General features: G+C 39.4%; 1 protein-coding gene across 4 annotated transcripts in view; it reads left to right on the top strand.

Moving 5' to 3' along the window:
• The window catches only part of DYM (dymeclin), a 206112-nt gene that overhangs the window by 126007 nt on the left and 59161 nt on the right, over positions 1-20944 (top strand). For all 4 annotated transcript variants that reach the window (XM_041461668.1, XM_041461667.1, XM_041461666.1 and 1 more), the window contains one exon: positions 15026-15128. In XM_041461668.1, coding sequence (XP_041317602.1) covers positions 15026-15128 — 103 coding nt within the window. The remainder of the gene's footprint in view (positions 1-15025; positions 15129-20944) is intronic.

The following is a 20944-nucleotide window of genomic DNA, read 5'->3' as shown; positions in this document are numbered from 1 at the left end:
GAAAATAAGAACAACCACAACTGGTTTCCAAAGATGACTAATCCTCCAGCCTCAGTGTAACCTCCAGGACAGTGATTAGTGTTTGGCTTTTCTTCTGCTGGAAAAGTTTTCTGGGGCGTCAGCCTAGCTGAAAACTGGTTCAATACATGTAACTAATGAAAGATTTTAAAGTTCCCATTTAAAGTTCCTGCGTTGCTCACTTGGTTACTTTAAATACTTCTAGGTGCATGATGTGCAGTATTACATTTGGCCTGTATTCTGTATTAGTTACCAGAATATTTTATAAATGAGGAAAATCTAGTTTTGTAGATAAGATATGGTAAGGTACCTCTAATGGACCTGTTAGCAGTAGTGTGATGGAGTTTTTGACTTCCAGTTGGTGAAAATTCAATGATTGCTCCTCAGTTTTGCAGAAGACTTTTAAGGGAATTCAACATGGATATTTTCCTTTTCACCCTAGTGAAAAAAGATGCAAGTCCTTGCTTTTAGTGTGACATTCACTTGGAAAAAATTAAAAATTGGTGTTTATAAAAAACTTCCAACCTAATAAATAAAATCAGATCTTTCCAATGGTGCATTCTTGTAATTAATCAACAAGCCATCCTCTTGCTACTGCAGGATTTTACCCTGAAGTATGTTTCCTGTATTTCCCAGAGTGCTTTGTAGTGCAGTTGTGGCTTTACAGGTGTCTACATTGAGTTGGTATTCATTCCCAGCAGACAGTTTTCCTTGCATTTTGTTGTTTATTGAGTGGTGATCAATGTTTGTGCTCTGTGATTTCAGGGAATCTTCAAAGTGCCTGGTTAGGAAGCATCTTTGGAGATTGTCATGTCCAAGGGCAGGGTCACCAAGAGCTGTATGCCCAAGGCTACATCCAGCTGATGTTTAGTATCTCCAAGGATGGTGACTCCACAAGCTCTCTGTGTAACTTGTGGTTTTTCTCTTATGGTTAAATGCAATTTCTTGTATTGCAATTTGGGCCCATTTCCTTTTGTCCTTTCTCTGGGCATCAGTGTGTCTGGCTTCATCATCTCTAGACCTTCCCATCAGAATCACAGAATCATCTAGACTGGAAAAGACCTTTAGGTCATCAGGTCCTACCTACGATCTAACACCACCTCGTCACCTATCAGATATTTTCTGAGACCCCTGTGAGCCTTTTCTTCCCAGGCTAATCAGAGGTCTCTCAGCTTCTCTTTACATGTCAGATGCTCCAGTCCCTTCATCACCTTTGTGGTGCTTTGCTGGACCTGCTGTGGTGTGTGCATGTCCCTGCTGCTGGGAGCCCAGTGCTCCAGGTGAGGCTTCCCAGTGCTGAAGGGAAGGGGGAATCACTTCTTCACTGGGCTGGTGGTGCTGTGCCTCATGCAGCCCAAGGTGCCTCTTTGCTGTGAGGGTCAGTTGCTGGTGTATCTTCAATTCTGTCTTGGGAAACATGGAGGCCTTTGCTGCAAAGCTGCTTTGTATGTGGTTGACCCTCAACACCCAGGATCTGATACATCCCTTCGCAGCTTCACAAGGTTTCTCTTGGACTGTTTATCCGGCCTGTCCTTATCCCTCTAGCAACACAGCCATTATGTGCATCCACTTCTCCTAGTTCTGTATCACCTGCAAAGTTGCCAAGGCTGCAGCCTGCTCCACCAGCTGGGGCATCAGTGGAGATGTTGGAAAACACTGGTCTCAGAATCCCAGAGTGGTTGGAAGCGATCTTTAAAGGCCATCTTGTTCCACCCACTGCCATGGGCAGGGACATTTTCCACTAGCCCAGGGTGCTCCAAGCTCAGTCCAACCTGGCATTGGACACTTCCAGGGATCCAGGGGCAGCCACAGCTGCTCTGGGCACCCTGTGCCCACCCTGCCAGCCAGCAATTCCTTCCCAAGATGCCAAAATCTGTGCCTGCCCTGTGGCAGTGGCAGCCATTGCCTGTGTGCTGTCCCTGCAGGCCTTGTCCCCAGTCCCTGTGCAGCTCTCCTGGAGCCCCTGGAGGCCCTGGCAGGGGCTCTGAGGTGTCCCTGGAGCCTTCTCTTGTGCAGGGGAACAGCCCCAGCTGGGCCAGGCTGGCTCCAGAGCAGAGGGGCTCCAGCCCTGGCAGCATCTCCGTGGCTTCCTCCAGAATCAACACATGGGGTGCACCACTTCTGGCTGGGCTCCAGCTTGACTTTGTACTGCTGACTGTAGCTCTCTGACCTCTTTAGTTTAGCCAGGTTTCTGTCAACCTCCCTGTCCATTTATCTAGTCTTTACTTCATCACTCTGTTACAACTTGGCTTAATTGTAAAATACCATGATTATCTTGATTTTATCTTTGAGAGTCTTTATACTGTCTGTGTAGTTGTTCACATTTACAAATTGCTTCAGTATCCGGGATATTTTGGCCTTGCATTAGATTTCAGATTACACCATCAGGGTTGGGAAAACTCATCTGTGATCTATGCCAGCACTGCTGAGGCACCTCCAGGGCTGGGACAGCTCTGGGCCCTCAGGACAAGAGAGACACTGAGGGGCTGGAGCGTGTCCAGGGCAGGGAACGGGGCTGGGAAGGGGCTGGAGCCCCAGGAGGGGCTGAGGGAGCTGGGAAGAGGCTGAGCCTGGAGAAAAGGAGGCTCAGGGGGGACCTTGTGGCTCTGCACAGCTCCTGACAGGAGGGGACAGCCGGGGGGGTCGGGCTCTGCTCCCAGGGAACAGGGACAGGAGGAGAGGGAACGGCCTCAGGCTGGGCCAGGGCAGGCTCAGGGTGGGCACCAGCAGGAATTTCCCCATGGAAAGGGTGCTCAGGAATTGGGAGGGGCTGCCCATGTAGTCCCCATCCCTGGAGGTGTCCGAGGAAGGCCTGGACATGGCACTCAATGCTCCGGGCTGGTGACAAGGTCGGGCACAGCTTGGACTCTGTGATCTCTGAGGTTTTTTCCATCCTAAATGATTCTGTGGTTCTGTCACCTGGGTAAATCGAAATTCAGAACAATGTTTGTACATGCCTAGGAAAGACTCTTACTGTGTCTCTTCTAAATATCCTGTTGAAATGCAGTTTATGTTTGATCCTATGGCCTCGCATTTGTTTCCCAAGCGGGAGCGGAATTAACATCCCAGCCCATGGTGGTTGTACTTGGTTTTTGTACTGTATAGAAAATGAAATTTGTTAGTGTTTGCTTTATCATCATGAAGTCAGTTCCTGGAAGTGTTGTCTTAACTTTGGGAAAAACAGAGAATGACCTGGAACATCACAGAAACATGCCTTCTTAAAAAGTGCTTTTTTGGGGAGGGCAGTGTTTTGGAATTCAGGAGGATTTTTGGATTGATAGAGGCAGAAAGAATTACACAGCAGAATAAGATTTATAAAACTGAGTGGGAGGTAAAGCTCAACCTCTTTCTCTGTGGGAAGGAGGTTAATTTCCAAAAAAATTGAAGACAATGTAAATTTAATTACTGTGCAGCTCAAAGGACTGGGACTTAAAAGCTATCATGTTAGTTTTTAAGATGGAAAAATATTGCACAACTGCAAGAGTGCTGAAATAAATAATTAAATCAAATCTGTGTTAGTCGTCCCATCAATTCTGAGACTGGAGGATGTCTGAAGGCAATAAAAACATCTCTCTTCAGAATGACAGGTTCAGCAGTGGGTAAGGTAATTCAGATGACATTGTATGTGGGAAATAATGACATATTTCCTACTGAGAAGTAATGAACAGTAGCTTTAAAGCTTTATCTAAATAAAATCTGCTTTTTTTTAATACAGGCTATTCATGCCCATGTAATATTTCTAGATCTCTTTGGTATTGTCTGTAACACCTTTTTCACTGAAGAATAAAATTGAAAACATTGACAGGCAGACTAGAGTGGAGAAACAGGATTGCTTTTCATCTCTGTCATGGTTGGATTGTGAAACTTGGGTAAGATGTGACTTTTGCTAGACATGGAAAATATTTTAATAAAAGATGAGGGGATGGTCCAAGCTGGGGATCCTTCAGGATGCTGACAAACCTTTTCCTGCTGTAAGGTACGATGATTTTGATCACATGTTTGTTTGGGGAACAGTGATGGTGATGGAGACAAAAGCTGGGAGAATTCAGTGCTCCAAACATTTTTCCTTCCTTAAAGGCTTCCAGATTATCCGTTCCAAGATTGTCATCTTCCTGCAACAATGAGTAGTTCAGAGCATTTCAAGGTGTAGTGTATTTCTAAAATATTTTGTACATGCTGGAGACCTTGATGTATTCTTGATACCTATATGCTTTTCCCTGGAGTTGTGTTTTAACCTTTCTAGGTCCTTACTCTACATTTAATGGAAAGATTTAGGCTGAAAAACCCCTCTAAAAGCATCAAGTCCACCCATTCCAGTCCACTGCCAAGGTCACCACTAACCCATGTCCCAAAGTTTCACATTCACAGAGCTTTTAAATCCCTCCAGCAATGCTTCACGGGTTGTTTCCCCCCACCTTTTTTTTGTTTGTTTGCTTGTTTGTGTGGGTTTTGTTAGTTTGTTTTTTGTTTTGCTTTGTTTAATTTTGTTTTTTTCTTATGAGCTATAGAACAAGGGAGAGAAAAATCACTAAACACTGTGAATTTGGGATGTGATGTTAGGGAGGTCAACTTTACTGTTCATAATAAATATACATGGAAAATGATGCAAGTGAAAGGCCCTGGCATTATCTCTCAGATATACATAGGAAAGGACATGGGTGTTGTTGAGATGCTGGAGCTAGCAAGAAGAGAGAAATAAAGAAAATGAAGAGAAATGTTAAATAACAGGAGTTTAAAAAATGCCGTGGGCTGATTTCCCAGGATGTTGGCAGAGCATTTACACTGAACTGGGCAAGGGCAAGCTGGGACTTCCTAAAGCCAAGTTAACCTCCGTGTAGGTCATTAACTGTAGTTTTTTCCATAGTGAATTGCACTCTTATGAAATGCTTCATTATCCCTTGTTTTGTTTAGCATTCACTGCAGTTGGGTTCTGACTGGATATTAACATCCCTTACAAAACATTTAATATTCTTGATAAATGTTTTCTTTCGGTGATGCAGTATTTTTCAGGATGAAAATACCTATCTTTAATTTCCTATCTAGTTTAACATCAATTTTCCTTTGAAAAGTGGTTTATTTATGGCAGGCTACAGGCTTTGCAGGTTGGTTTCTAAGAACAGAAATTCACAGAAATGCATCAAAGGGGATGATGTTGACATTACAGCGAAGGATGTAAACAATTTTTATTTGAGATACTTATTTTTCAAGTACTGTGTTGTTACAGCATGTGTTTAGTAATAGATAATAAACTTAATCTGGGTCTTGTATTGAAAAACACTTGATACATTGCATTACTTGATGTTACGTTTTTTGACATTATCCTATGTGTTTATTGCATTTTTCCTGTTTTCAAGTACTAGTATGCCTTCATGTGCTTCTGAAAATGTTTAAACATTTCATCTCTTGGAAAGTATATTGATCTGTGCATCAGTGCTTTTTGCAGAGAGGAGAAGTATTTCCAACAAATATTGTGTGGAGAAGATGTGGGTGTTTTATGTAGTTGCATACACTCAATCATAGGCGGGCAGGGGGTTCAGGCTGGGGCAGCTCCAGCTCTCACCCACAGCACCCCCAGCTCCTTCTCCCGGGGCTGCTCCCGCTGCCCATCCCCAGCCGGGGTTGGTCCCGGGCTGCCCTGACCCAGGAGCAGCTCCAGCCCTCGGCCTTGTTATAAACCTCTGATGTTTCCATGGGTCACTGCTCGAGCCTGTCTGGGTAGTGTGATACAGGTACTGTAGTGTGCAGTACCTTTGAGTTCATTATCAAGTACCATACCTAAAGTTGTCTTCTTTATTCCTTCAAAGGTATTTTGTGCCTGCTGTGATATATTCAGAAAGGAATGCATGAGCAAAATTTGAAAATTTGAATTCTGTATGTACTGGTTTGAATACATATGCCTTGGAAATTGCAGTTTATGTACCAAGATTGAACATCCTGTGTGAAATTCCTGATGAAGGTGTAGGGGGAATGATTAAATTTCAGCTCTAACTTCTTTATAGGCTTTATAGTAGTGCAGCTCAAACTATGTAATTTTTTATATCTGGAAATTCAGTAAAATGAGATATTTGAGCCAAAATCACTAATATTATATGGATAGAGGTACTCCATTGAAGGAGGTGGTAATACACTCAATATATTATGCTTTATGCCTGTTTTACATTAAAAATTGACTTCATCAATATTGGAATCTGACTCAAAGTTCAGGAAATAATAGATTAAGGTTTTATGAAAAGTTTTAATTCACCATCTTGGTTTCAAAAGTGAAACACAATCTTAAGTGATTGTTCATTGTGCTTTGTTTTGATTGTAGAGTTATTCACTGGTTTGGGTTTTTTTTACATTGTCTTTATTCTTTGTGTGGCCTCAGGCACACTGAGCACATGCCATCTAACTTTATCCAGAAGACAAAAAATGCTAATTTCCTTAATATTCCTAATAATTTAATAATTTCCTTAATGTTCTTTTTAGAGCCTGTGGTACTCATAAAAGTTCTCAGTGGTTCACAAGTGTTCACAGTGAAAATATAAATTATTTATAAATACAGATTTGGGAAAAAAAGATTGCTACCCACTATAAACAGTTATGGAAGATATCCACAGATATATCCATATATCCATAGGTAACAGAAATGTGTTATCTTTCAATTTTTTTTCCTTTATGGGGCACTGGAAGTTTAGAAATTGTCTTATTGTTATGCAAAAGAGAGTCCTTGCACCCAAAATTATGTTTGGGAGAACATCTTAGGTGTGACATCTATGTCAAGTTTGAATTTTTGGTCATTACTGTAGTGTCCCTAGCAATGGCTTTGTTGTGAAGTTGATTGGTCCAACTGATTTTTCTTTATTTCTTAAAAAAAATGTTTCCGGTTTTTTTTAAATTGTAGAGGTTTCATGTCAGTAGCATAACCAAACAAGTGTAGTGATGAGGGAGAGACAGCTAGAGGTTTCCATGCCCACTAGCAGAATCACTGTGGAGGGAGAAAGATGTGGTCAGGAAGGACGCATGGCCAAAGACAAGGTCAGTCCATGAGGAAAGCAATAAAATCCTTCCTGTGGAGCAAACGGGTCAAAGGGACCTATAGGACAGGGACTGAAAGGAAGGAGGGAGAAAGGAGACAAAGGCATAAGACAAAAATAGTATTCTCTGTCTGCAGCAGATGATGGGTCCTCCTAGGGGCTTGTTCCTTGTTCTACTTTGACACCGAAATTCAAGTTTTATGAAGGTAGGTCACATGGCAGGGGGCATGGGGTGGGATGGGCTTTAAGATCCCTTCCAACCCAAACATTCTATGACTCTATGATATTATTTCCAAGTTTCACAGGAGATTGCAATTAATTCACTGTAACTGAGCCAGGGCAGTAAAAAGCCAAACCCTCGCTGAGCCCACGGGGCTGTGTAAGGACAGGGTGGTGCCAGAGGTGAGCGCCCTGAGGGCTCCGGGTACTGAACCAGGGCTCCAGACTCATGTTCTGCTTAAATCTTAGAACAAAGAGGGCTGTTAGCAACACCCATACCCTGTGACCTTCTGCCTGCAGAATGAGTCTGTTGTCTCCTAAAGTGGACCCAGATTCTTTCCTGTCAGAATGAGTTTAGAGGGCACAGCGATTCTCTTTCCAAGTGTAGCAAGCACCCAGATACATACAAATACATACAAATGTGCTTGCACAGCCAGTGTGTTTGAGCAGAGCTGTGCCAAATCCAAGCTGCTCAAAGGACAGGGATTTGGACCTTAGGCTGCATGACAACAGTGTCTTTCTAATTTTCATGTTTTTATTTCTTTGTTAGGGTTTTGGGTGAGAGTTTTGCTCAGGATGCTTTCTCCAGCAATTTCCTCTGATTCTCACCCACAGAGTTCTGCCCTCTTTCAAGGCAAATGTCATGTCTCAGCAGCTATGAGACACCCTTATTGAATTAAGTGCAAGTAGATAAAATGGAAATATTGTGTGCTCTGCCCATTCAATACTCTTATAAAATAGTAACAGGACAAACACAGGGATCATAGAAAGAAATTACAATCATACCTTGAGACACCTAAAACAGGTTTGAGGATTTTTAGCTCAGAATAAGCCTTGTGTTTAATATGAGCTTTGCAAATATATATTCTGTTTATACTGGACTGTACTGATTTTCCTTCCTTAGCTTTCAGCCTTTCAGAATTTAGTTTCCTGCTTGCCACTCTCCTGAAAACTACAGGAGAGAGATGGTGCTCTGCAAAGCACTGTCCTGTCAAGTTAAAGATAATCATGTTCTGTGGAATTTGTGTGCAGGAATTCAGTCCATGGTAGATCACAGTCTGCTTATTGAATTTCTACTTCAATACAGCCTAGAGTTAGGTCCTAGCCCACCTCTGCCCTGTAAGTAGAGTTACAAGGATGTTGTTTGGTATGCCAGACAAAAGGGGAATAAAATGATCTGTACCAAGATACAGGGGAAGGAATTTACTGCTTTCTGTTGCTTTTACTTCTCTAGCAATAGAAGAATCCATTTCCCAACACTGGCTGGAAAGTGGCCATGAGATGCTGAACAATTTATGCCTTCAGTTGAAAAATACATTTCCTGGTCTCTGGAAATTAAACTCTTGTCTTATTTTGTAAATATTTACTTTTGTCTTGCCACATCAAATTCCTTTCTTCCATATTGTTTCTAGTGTCATTGTCTTTCTAACTCCATTTTGGCAGGAAATCCTGTTCATTAATGCAAAGTCTCCCTTAATTGTTCTAAGTTGTTTCTGATTTTGCTTATATACCTACAAGTGTATGGTGACTTCTTGTTTTTCTACTTAATATAACAATATTCTAAATAATAATGTTGTCCTCTGTGAGGCAGAATTTAATATGGCTTTATAGCACATGACTTACAGATCTCTGCTCATATGTAAGCAGTGGCATATAAAAGGGTACTCTTTAAAATTAATGAGATGTTTTGTCATGAAGATATCTTGAAGTATATAATTTATTAGGATAAAGTTTAGGATTATAGAATTAAAAGAGTGGCCTTTTATGTTTGCTGTTTTACAGGGAGATGGGATAGAAATAGTTTTCTTACCCAGGCTGCATTAAAACCATTTGTGATGCCAGAGAGCAGCTCAGGTGAATGACTTTTTACATGGGCAGATACCGACAATACAGCTTTAAACAGACAGAGGGCAGGTTCAAATTGGATATTAGGAAGAAATTCTTTATTTAGAAGTGTGGGGTGAGGCCCTGGCACAGGGTGCCCAGAGCAGCTGTGGATTCCTGGATTCCTGGAAGTGTCCAAGGCCAGGTTAGAGGGGGGCTTGGAGCAACCTGGGCTAGTGGAAGGTGTCCCTGCCCATGTCAGGGGGTAGCACTGGATAAGCTTTAAGATCTCTTTCAACCCAAATCACTCAGAGGTTCTATAGTTTGGGATTTGCCCTGAAATAGCTGCTGTGGCACACAGCTGTTTCCAAGGGGCCACAAAATTATATTTTTAAGAATGCACAAGATAAGAAAAGCAGAAAAAGGTCTGATCACTGTCCAGCAAAATCAGAACATGGCAATACACTTCTCATGTGAATGTTGTACTGTCTGGGAGTTCTTTTCATTCGTGATACCTTCAACCCTCTTTGTCCATCAGTGTGGCCCATACAAACCTTGTTATTTACATCCATGACATTTGTGTAGTCTGCAGACTGTGAGTCTCTCGATTTCACATCATCTCCACAAGGCAGATGGACCTAATAGTAAATATAGCAAATCTTTATTCAGCAGAATTTAGTAATGTTTCACTTTACAAAATTAGAAAGAAAGATATGAAGTGCTTTCTTACTTTCTGTTTATTCTGTTATTTAATATTTTAATTGGTTAGGTTCTGTTTCCTGGGATGCTAAATGTCTCCCAGGCTTTAGGGTTGGTCTCGAATAAATAAGAGCAGTGCCCCTCTATGGAGTAAATGGCCCTGCAAAGGCCTTGAAGTTCTCCATGGCTATTGTCTCTCTTTATTTCTATTTACGTGCCATTGTAGCTTGGATATTTTGAATGCAGAATGCCTCAAGGGCTCTTTACTAGACATGAGCACAGGGGACTTAAGGATTTTTCTCTGCATTTATTTGTACTAAATGGATATCTCCCAGTGCTGGGTTCCTTAAGTGCTCACAGAGCACTTCTCCATTGCCCACACACAGGCACTTGCTTACAACCTGTCCCCCATACAGGTCTATGGGACAATGCGTTTATTGTATTTCAAGTGGAGCAGCACAGTGCATTTATTTTGTTCTGATGTCTGGTATGACCCTTCACAGACCTTTATTCAACCAGATGGGCATTTCAGGTTGTCTGCTTGTAGACATCTGTGCTGGGGCATATCCATGTCTAGAGTTCTTGTGCCACAGCACACACTTTGTTTTGCTGTAATCCTTTTTAAAAAAATTAGGTAAAACCCAAGAAGTGTTTCTTACATATACAGAAATCAAGGTATGGTTTTAACTTACAGATATCAGGTTTTGAAAATAAAATATTTTTAGAACTTTTTTTCTAATATGACTGTCATATTGTAAAATTCTTTTGTTTAAAATGAGTATTTTTAGTGTAGCAAGATTTTGATGTTTAGGGCTTTATATTTGAGTCTTTGAAATAGGGAACAATAGTACATTTGGCATGTATATAGGAAGAGTGAGGAAAAACAGCATAGAGTATTGCTGAATTGTTTGAGAACATTCATCCTTAAATTTTTTGATCCATGGAACTGATTTTTCCGTTACCAGATAGTGGTTTGTGTTTGGATGCTGTTCAGTTCGTTTGCAGCACTTCTGAACTGGGAGAGTGAGCAGAAAAAATTCAGAACATCTGAATTTCCAAACTTCAAGTAAATTCTGTGGAGAGGCGCTTTGGTCCTCAAGTAGTTCTTTACTCAGCACATATAGAATATTTCTAGATATTCAGATAAATGAAAATCCACCTTTAGAAATTCAGTAATGATTTGAATTGTGAGAAATCCAGTCCTTACCCCTTCTTGCTGTCATATAACACGATCTGACTTCCCTCTGCTAATGTCATCAGTTTGTTTCTATCCATGCCCCTTTTTTCAGGCTTTCATCTCTTTCTCTGTATTACACCATCAGGTTTTGGCAAATTCTAACTTCAGATTTCCTTTCAACTTCTAATTTTACTTCCCACATCTTTTTTCCCCAATTTTTTAGTTACAAAAGCAGAATTTTATACATTGGTTTTTTTTATGTGAAAAGTGTACTTTATGAGCTGTTTCAAACTAATGTAAATTAAACTTTTTGAGGCACTTGTTAAGTGAGTCTTCTTATTGGCTTTTTTTTTTTTTTTTTGGGATCTACTGGCTTTGTGGAGTTGACTTTTTGAAAGTGTTAGGTTCATATATTACTGGTTTGCTTTTTACTGTGTGTGCAAATAGCACTTAATCAATTCAGTGGTATTAGCAACCATTACTATTTAGTCTGTATTAATTTTTTTTACTTATTGAAGTCCAGCCCTGAGTTAAATTAAAAACTGCTGTGTGAAAGGAGGTAAGAAATCAATGTTGTTTTTAATTCCTTAAAAACAAACAACCACAGGACCTTGAGATTGTTGTTCAGCCTTTAGTCTTCCTTGCTGGCTGAGCTCATCGCTGGTGCGATTTGATGATCTGTAACAGATCACATTATCCCAGAATGGTGTGGGTTGCAAAGACCTTAAAGATCACACTGTTTGTGGTCAGGGGCACCTTCCACTGGACCAGGCTGCCCCAATCCCTGTCCAGCCAGGCCTTGGACGCTGCCGGGGACCTGGAGACTCCCAGCTGCGCACAGCTTCTCTGGGCACCCCGTGTCAGGGACTCACCACCCTCACAGCCAGGAATTTCTCCTGATAATGCCAGCTGATGACTCCTAATCTTCCTAACAGATGCCGGCTGCCAGATGTCATCTTGCTCTTATTTCACCGTGCTGTTTTGCTCGCTGTACATTGGCCTGGATGTACTTCTGTGAGGGAGAGATGAGTTGAGATGAGGGGTACCAAGATGATTTCATTGTTCTGGACATAGCTCTTTATTTTTATGAAAAGTCCATAATGGGTGAGATTGATGGGCTGTCAAGCTCCATAGCCTGCCTGACAGTTGATGGAGAAGAGTGGATGAACAAGGACAAATTTCCAGTAGAAAAATCCATATTCTTTTCAGCCTCTGCACGCTGCCCTCGGTGACCACATAGTACATGTATTTTTCTGTTTGATCTCAACTTGGCTTTTAGTTAGGCAAAAATAGATGTGTGATGAAGACACATGAGGGAAATTTGGGAGACAGTCGCAGCTTCCACTTCTGGACCTTGTACCGTGTTGTGAAGAGTGGAACAACCTTGTTGTAAAGGATTTTTCCTTTTTTTGAATTGCATTATTCATGCCTTGAAAATCAAAATCAAGTCTAAAACCTTACATACACTGGAGACATGGCTGCTGCAAAATCAAGCAACTCTTTTAGAACGCAGCATTTGTTGGTGATGAAAGGTATTTATGAGCTAAACTTCATACAAATGCCTTTTGAGAGTTGTAACTAACTCTGTGCTGACACTTTAAAAATTAGTCTATTTATGAAGGTGGTTTACAGAGATAGAGATAGAGGCATAATAATAAGTGAATGACTTGGAATTGAAGTTTTGTACCAGTTAGGGGGCAACAGTATTTCCTAGGAAGCTCCAAATCCATGTGTTAATCACAATATCTGGTCTTGATTTTTTTTTTTCCCCCTTGTTTAGCTGCAGTGGTTTTGTGGAATTGTTTGAGTTTGCAGTTCTGTGCATTTTCATTATGAAAAATCTAGTATGAAAAATCCTGCCATGTATCCCTGCCCTTGTGCTTACCTAAAGGATGGCTCTTGGAGAACGATTACCAATGGATAAAGGAGACAATTGTGTTGAGTTTTTCTGATCTGGATGTCTGTGTTATGGGCAGTGGTCCCTACAAAGAATTGTCCCAGCATGGTGTGAAGGACACGAGTTTGTGGTTGGAAAGCAGAACTTTGCAAGGGGAAAGACAACAAAAGCCTCTTCACTGCTGCTTTGTAACTAGAAATCAGCCACCTAGATCTTGCTCATGCCATAAAGTCTACTTATAGTACACTTAATTATTTAAAAAAACGCTTAAGGAATATATAAATAAATAATTTGTCCATTATTTTCCTTTCTGCTTTTCCCCAATTCTCTACATTTCTAGTGGAAAAAATAAATTTACTTTTTTGCTATTCTGATTCCATGCAGAGTACCACTGTATGTTCATTTTCCTCTGCACATGCACTGAACACATGCACTTACCAAAATCTTGATCCCTCTTCCTTGTTTATATTTAAATTTCCTTTAAAGCCAAAATGCTTTATGTATTTTGGAGAAGAATCTACTAGTTGGAAATCTGCTTTATTCCAAATTATTCATCTTTGTGAAATTATCTCTATCTTCTGGTGTAGACACCATATTTAACTTGATGTTGCTGCATCCCACCATAAGCATTTCCAGCTTGGTTTTAACTGATTATTTTGTCTCCACAGCACTAGAGGGTGCTGATGACAGTATCTCTGAAATCTGAGTCTTCAAGGATACACATGGTTGCAGAAGTAGTGCTTCTGTTTCCTACCAAGGACCAGTTTGCAGATCCAGTTATTGATCTGAACAAAAGTTTCAGTCTGTGGATGCAATAACAGAATTTGTGAGGGGGAAAAGGAAAGCTACTAATGTGTCTTAATTTCTGTGTTGCTTCTTTCCCTTTGAACATGGAATGTTCTAATGGTATTGACTAATAGCTGTGAGGTAGTGTAACTAATTCCTGGTGGCTGTGAGGAGTGTTGGAAAAGCCTTTTCCTGAGGCTCTTGGCTAGCAATGGGGTGACAAGAGCGGGTGACAAGCCGGCCATTCCACCCTCTAAAACACACATAGTCATCCCAGGAAAACCTGATAGGAGTCCTGTAATGTTCCAAAAAGAAGTAAAGAGGTCCAAATGATGTTTTTAAACACAGAAAGCCTAAAAACTTCTGACACCTAACAAGAGCAAATGGCCTCAGGTTGCGCCAGAATAGGTTTAGAATGGATGTTAGGGAAAAATTCTCCATGGAAGGGATTGTTCTTTTACAGGCTGCCCAGAGCCCTGGTGGAGTCCCCATCCCTGGAGGGATTTAAAAGCCACTCTGTAAAAGTGGATGTGGCACTTGGGGACATGGGTCAGTGGTAGCCTTGGAAGTGCTGGGGAAATGGTTTGACTCGATGGTCTTAGAAGCTCTTCCAATAAGGGGCTGGGTTAATCTGTTAATTGATAGCCATGTTTGAGCTATCTAGGGCTTTAGAGGAGTGTCTGACTCTTTGCTACTGCTGAGCATTAGCTGGTGGTCTTTGCCAGTGCTGCTACTTCCACCATTCTCCTTGTAAATCAGGTTACACCATCCTCTGTGAGTGTCATTGCCCTGCTTTTTTCCAGAATGCAAGAAAAATATGTTTATTTCTCTGTATGTGTGTGGACCTCTGATTTAACAGATTATAGAGCTAAGGTAATCCCTTTTTTGTTGACTTAGGCTAAAATAAATTAGAAAATTATATGTACTAGTAAAATGCAATAGCTTGTCCTGGAAATACACAAAGCTTTTGTCATATACTCAGATTTCTCCTGTCTAAGAAATAGGTTATTAAAATGGATAGTATATGAGATAGTTAAGTATATATTACAATGTATTGCATGAGGTGCGGCACTTAAAAATTGCGTTCTAGTGAACACAAACTATTTATGAACTAAAATTGCATGTATTCCATTCCTTCTATGACAGTTTGACTTTTAAGAATTTAGTAACTAACAGAAAATGTTCTTCAGAGCATATATTGTATAGAATGTTTCTGATACAAACTCTGCTGTTGCTTACCCAGATGTTAAATAGACAAATAAATAATACAACTATTGTGCATTGCATTCTAAAAATTTTGTGTATGTAATAAGACTTCTTTCTATTCTGAACAGTCTCAACTATTTCAGGACACTCTCACGAAGGTATTTTAATTTCTTTTTCCCCCAGTTTATTTTCTCTGTTGTCTAAAAAACACAACAAAGTGCTGGAGCAAGCCACGCAGTCCTTGAGAGGTTCCCTGGGTTCAAACGACTCTCCACTTCCTGATTATGTGAGTATCAAAATGAATGTTGTAATGGGTGCTTCGAAATTCAAGTCATACATCCCTAAATCTGCAAAGAATTCTCAGAGTGTGGCAGCTGAGCAACCACCAACATCAAAATACAGGAACCTGTATGAATGATGTCATGTCTGAAACATCTCTGAGAAACAAGAATTACACTTAGAAATGGCAGAACAAAACCACAGCTATGCAGAGGGAAGAGACTTACTGTCAACTCATGCTTTTCAAGCCATTTGTAATTCAGAATATTTAAATCACACCATTGAAAACGGCATTTTTAAAAAGTGGGCTTTAGCATCCACAGAATCCTAAAATGCCTAAAGATGATTGAAAACAATTCCCAGTGAGCCTCTGAGAGAGTACTGGAGTCATGGGGTAAATTAGTATGTTCTGAATACATGGATACTTACAGTTCCCTTCAGTTTGCTGAGCCAATGCCCGCAAGTAGGCAACAATTTTGTATTTAATTTTGTTGGGAAATCTCTGCTTTGGGTGGAAGAAGGAGACATCTTGAGAGGACTTGAATAATATCTTTGTGCTGCTGAAGTATCTTTGGTCTGTACTCATTTGAACCCTCACTGCAGTGCTGTGTGCAGGAAAGAAAAGTTGATTTATCATTTGCTTGGGATTTTTGAGGATGAAAATGTATCAACTGTTTTATTTTCAGAGCTAATACATGATCCAGAATATTCCTGCCTGAGACTTTGCATATTCTATTACTCTAGCATTAAATATAAAGATACCTAAAAAGATAATTTTGTACAATAGTTTAATGAGTTAAATAAGGAAACAGCATGACACACATCTGCAAAACACACAGGCACACATAGGAATGGGATAACATACATTGAAGGTCTATATTTCAGGGTGTGTAAGAATATAATGCTTGAAAAATACAGGTTTTGAACTTTTTGACTTGCTGGATGTAAACAATACTGCAGTTAAGGAAAGGCCCGGGGAAAGGCTTTCTGTATGAAGTTGTCTCCTTGTGTACAGAGACAGCTGAGCAATGCAGCTGACAGTGCTGGGAAAGCTCCCTGGAGTACAGCCACGAGGCTTAGAGACTCCACTGATATTTTTTTCTTTTTACTGTTGGTATGATGTAGGGATGGGAGGGGGAAAGAGAGCACTTGGGAAGATTGGTGTAGGGGAAGAGTAAATTAAGTTCATGGCCTGTATTTTGAAACAATAAGGAAAACTGTTAAGGCATGGCTTTCTGGTCCTTTCTTTTTCCTCTCCAAATTGTTCAGCTCAGTTGGAAACATAGGCAGTTGACTAAAAAAAGTTGAGGCCAGATTTCATCACTTCAGCATATTCTGCTTCTGAAAGCCTGTGTTTATGTTATGTGTAAGAAGAAGGAGGAGTGTAGGAGTGGAGGGGACTGAAATGTCAGAAGTCCTGAAGCACATTCTACCTCTGTACCCCACTGTGGAGCTAAGGAAAAGGGTGATTCCAATATTGCCTGCTGCTCTGCACAGGTTTGTTCGTTGGGAGGTGGAAGTTTGCCTAATAAACAGTTGTCTTGGCAGGTTCTGTTCAGACCAAATATATATTTTAAAAATGCCTTTCTCACTATTTTTTCACTCATTTTCTTACTGTGCTCTGTAATCCAGATGGGAATTTGCGTGGAACCCAAATCCAAGGGTTAATACACATAAAAGTATTCTAGGTGCTGTTTAAGATATTGTCTTAAATTCTGTGTGTTTGAACTGTAGTACTCTATATTCTAGTAAGTTGTTGACCCAATACACAGTTCCTTAGCTTATACTCACTGATGGGGGTAGGAGTATACTGAATTCTACCTTTACCACATTTATTAATGTTCTTTTTGTGAGTTAGCAGTCTGCCATCAGGTTGTGGTGTAACAGCAGAGCTGGGAACTGGAGTAAGGAACTGACCCCATTGGCCTTGATACTGTTCTTGCTGGGGTTTTTCTGGTGTTTAAAAAAGAAAAGAGCAAGTTGTTGCATTTATTGAGGCTGGACCAGTGTCCCCATCCTTTCCTGGTAAACTTGTCAGTGTGCTGGATTCAGGAGCAGGATGGAGAAGGCAGCAGGACAGAAATAACCAGCTCCTGTCATTATTGCCTCAAAAACACTATCCTTTGTTAGACTAATTCTACGCTAAGTAATTTACTTGTTTCATAAGCCATAATATTATTCATTGTTTTTGTAGCAGCATTGACCTGTTTTGAAATATTACATATGATCCAATTGGAAATGGGAAGAGTCCACTTAAGTTTATTTTTCTTACTTTTTTGCAGTCAATGGTAGCATGTTTTCCGAAGTGTTTAGCAAACAAGAAAACTGGTAATAAAATAATTGAGAATTTTGCTTCTTATAGTTCAAATCAAGACATATTACTTAAGTAAACATATCAACGATTTTCTTGGTAATTTGATTACAGCCTAATGTAATTTATCAAGTCAGAGGTACTTAACAGCATGGTTAGAGACATGCTAACGTCTCTTGGGAAGCAGCATGTCAGATGTGTTGTTGGTGCTACCATCTACACCAAACATTTCTTTTCAAGGATTTCATAGTATTCTTTATGATTTTTGAGTGCTTCCCCTGCTTGTTAAACTACAGCTGGTAACGAGAGATTCTCCTTAACTCTTTCTATGAAGAAGAACAGAGTAAAGTTTCATTTTTGGCAAGTTCATGTCATTTTCTTGCTGATGCTCATCATCTTGATGAGGATGAGAAAAAACCAGTTTCCTTAATGCAAAAAATTGGGGAAATTAAAAATCAAATGTAGGTATAGTATTAGATTGAAGTAGTTTGGCAGACATCATCACTTGAGTCTTACCTTCTGAATTTTGGGTTTAAAAAAAAAAATTGTTCTAGTCAGATGAAGGTTAAATGTGTTAGGAAAAATTCTAAAAATAAACCAAATTACTGGCAATATATTCAATTATTTAGTACATAGCATTGTCATTTAAACAGCACGTCAGTGGTGGATGAAATTTGGGATAGAAGTCTTGTAATGTAATATCAAACTTCATATTAATAGATACGTTAATCAATATATGGAGAGCCATCCTTTAATCCTCTGTCCAAAATCTGTTGGGTTTTGGGTTATGTAGCATAGAAATAAAAGCATGTTGGCAACTCAAAGGGAAAAATGTAAAAAATACAAATGTAGTGAGCTTTGTGTGTGCATGTATATGTATAAAAATATATGTTTTAATGTGTAGTTATATATATAAAGTCTGCAGTAGCAAAGCCTGGTGGTACTGGAGAGTTCCCAATCAGAGCTGACTTTTCATGACTCCTTCCCAATCCAGTAAATTTACCCACTGTGCAAAGCTGGCTTTCATGGAGGGCTGGAATTCTGCAAATGTTGATGAGTTTTTCTCTCATCTTGATAACTAGAATTAAACTTTGCATCTGGATGATGAGATTTCTGTATTATTTTCTTTTCCCCCTCAGTTTGTGCTCCATAATGGGCTAAATGAATTCCAATATTTAGATTCTTCTTTGATTTTTCCCTGATTTATATGGTAAATAGAAAGCAGCTGTCTGTTTAACCATCTAACTCTTGAAACTCCTAGGCCCCTCGAGCGTCATCTGGAAGTAATGTAGCTTGTAAAACAAAGCTAAGAAGAAAAAGCAATGTTTGTTTTATGTGGGATGAACGACTTCAGTTGGGGTCCCTCTAATTCGGCCATTATGGGGGTTATTAAAAAGCAGTATTACAAAAGTGGTTTCAACAAAAAAGAAATTTTGGGGGGGGTGGGAGCTTATATCTTGTTATTACATTTGATTCTATTCAAACCTCCAAGTACTTCATAAATAGTCCTTCGTTTGAGTTTCCCCAAGAGAGAACCAGCCCAGTCTCCCCCCTGTACATCAATAGATGTGAAAGGTTCCCTTGCGTCATTTACTTCCTGAGAAGAAATTGTCTGTTATAATTAAAAGCTCCATATTTATCTTAGAAACTTGAAATTGCTAAAGAGTAGGTAAAATCAGGTCCATGAACTGCAGTATTTGTTGTCTTTTAAACACAATGGAACATACTTAAAATTTATTAATGTTCTAGATTCAGTTACATGCAGAGAAGTTAATTTTTATGTATGTATGTGGCAAACAAGTATTTTATTCACTAATGATATGAACAATTTGACCTTTAAATACATGTTGTGATGTTTTGGGGGTTTGAAGGAGATGATCTGTAAGCATTTCCAGCCCAAATCATTCTAGGATTACATGATTCTATGAATCATAGAGCCATTTGGAGTGGAAAAGACCTCTAAGTTCATCAGCTCCTATAATATATTCGGTGCTTGCATATCTAATATTACATTAGGTATCCTGCAGCTCGATCTGATTTTTTAAATTATCTAAAGAGCAGTTTAATGCAGAGCTCTGCCATCACATAGAAGTGTTCTCCTATAAACGTGTGCTGTCATGAAGAAATGGGAAGTCTTCTCTGCAATCATCTGATGACTCCAGAAATGATGCAGAAATGAAATTAAACCTACTCCAAATAAACTGGTCGGCCATAATAGAGTTAGTGTGATGCAATTAATGTTGTTCAGCTGGTAGTCTGTAAAGTACTGTTTGGTGGTGACTTCTAAGAACTCACAAAATATGTAGAACTGAATACGCTGTTGGCAGAAGGGGAAACTTTTGCCAAATTAAATCAAGACTGCTGACTGAGATATGTCCATATTTGTCAAATACTGGAGTAAGGAAAAAAATAATGTAGTTTTGTTTTGTTTTTTCATAATGTTTCTTTAAAATTCAGAAACCACCTACTTACCACCCAAAGCACTGCCTAGGTCTCTTCAGTGGATTTTTTTTGTCTCTATTTTCTTCCATTTCAAAATGTCATCGAGAAACCCAGTAAGATTTTTTTTTTTAATGCCTTAGCCATACATCATTAATGGTCTAAAAAACTTCATTTTTGTGTGTGAATTTTTAGTTTCTCATGTTGTCCAGAGGAATAAACTTAAAATGTGATTATACGAGAGAATTTTTATTAGGGTGTTGTTTAATGAAAGCATATGGTAAAGCAATATAGTACTGGGTTGGTTTTGTATAGTATGTGGATTCTAGCTGTTCAAGTTGCACTTAAAAGGAGAGTCACCTTATTTTGCAGTATAATACCTTCTTTTTGATTACTCTGACTTGATGGCTGATGAAGTAACATTTTCAGTACCAGGTTATTCTTGGGTTTGCCTGTCTCCAGTATTGAGTATTTTTAGAAAAAATACTTTTTCTAAATATTAGTCATACCCTCCTCCAGATGAATTATATTTTATAGAATATTACTCCTACCTAATCCCCCTATTTTTATATCACCAAAAAATAGCTATTTTAGAATAGACTGAAATAACCAACCTAACCCAAATCAAAGCAAGCTTTTCTATTGAGTAATAGCTGAATTCTGCAGTTCTGTCTGAATTCTTAATCAGTTCTTTCCTTTAAATGAACTGAAACTTTCATAAGAAAATGCATAAATGATCCTTAAACAGAAGAACTATCCTAAAACCCCGTGAAAAAAGATGTTGGTAAAGTTCAATCTGTTTAAACTTCTGTATATTACTATGAAGTACTAATAGTTATTTGCAGCTGGCTTTTGCATTACTGTGTCTTTACAAATACATTGCTTGTGAGTGAAAGATTTTACAAATACATTGCTTGTGAGTGAAAGATTTTTAGACAAACACATTGAAGAACATCAAGATGATGTTCTTCAAAAGGGTGTTGGTCTTTCATTACCCAGGACTTCCACAAAAGCATCATTGGGTCTGGTGTTTGTGTTATATAGATGGTGTTAAGCCTTATTTCACTTAGAAA

This window comes from Pyrgilauda ruficollis, unplaced genomic scaffold (genome assembly GCF_017590135.1).
Source record: "Pyrgilauda ruficollis isolate IOZ18807 unplaced genomic scaffold, ASM1759013v1 scaffold150, whole genome shotgun sequence".
Lineage (NCBI taxonomy): Eukaryota > Metazoa > Chordata > Aves > Passeriformes > Passeridae > Pyrgilauda > Pyrgilauda ruficollis.
The sequence above is the reverse complement of the archived record's forward strand: the minus strand, read 5'-3'. Positions and strand labels throughout refer to the sequence as shown.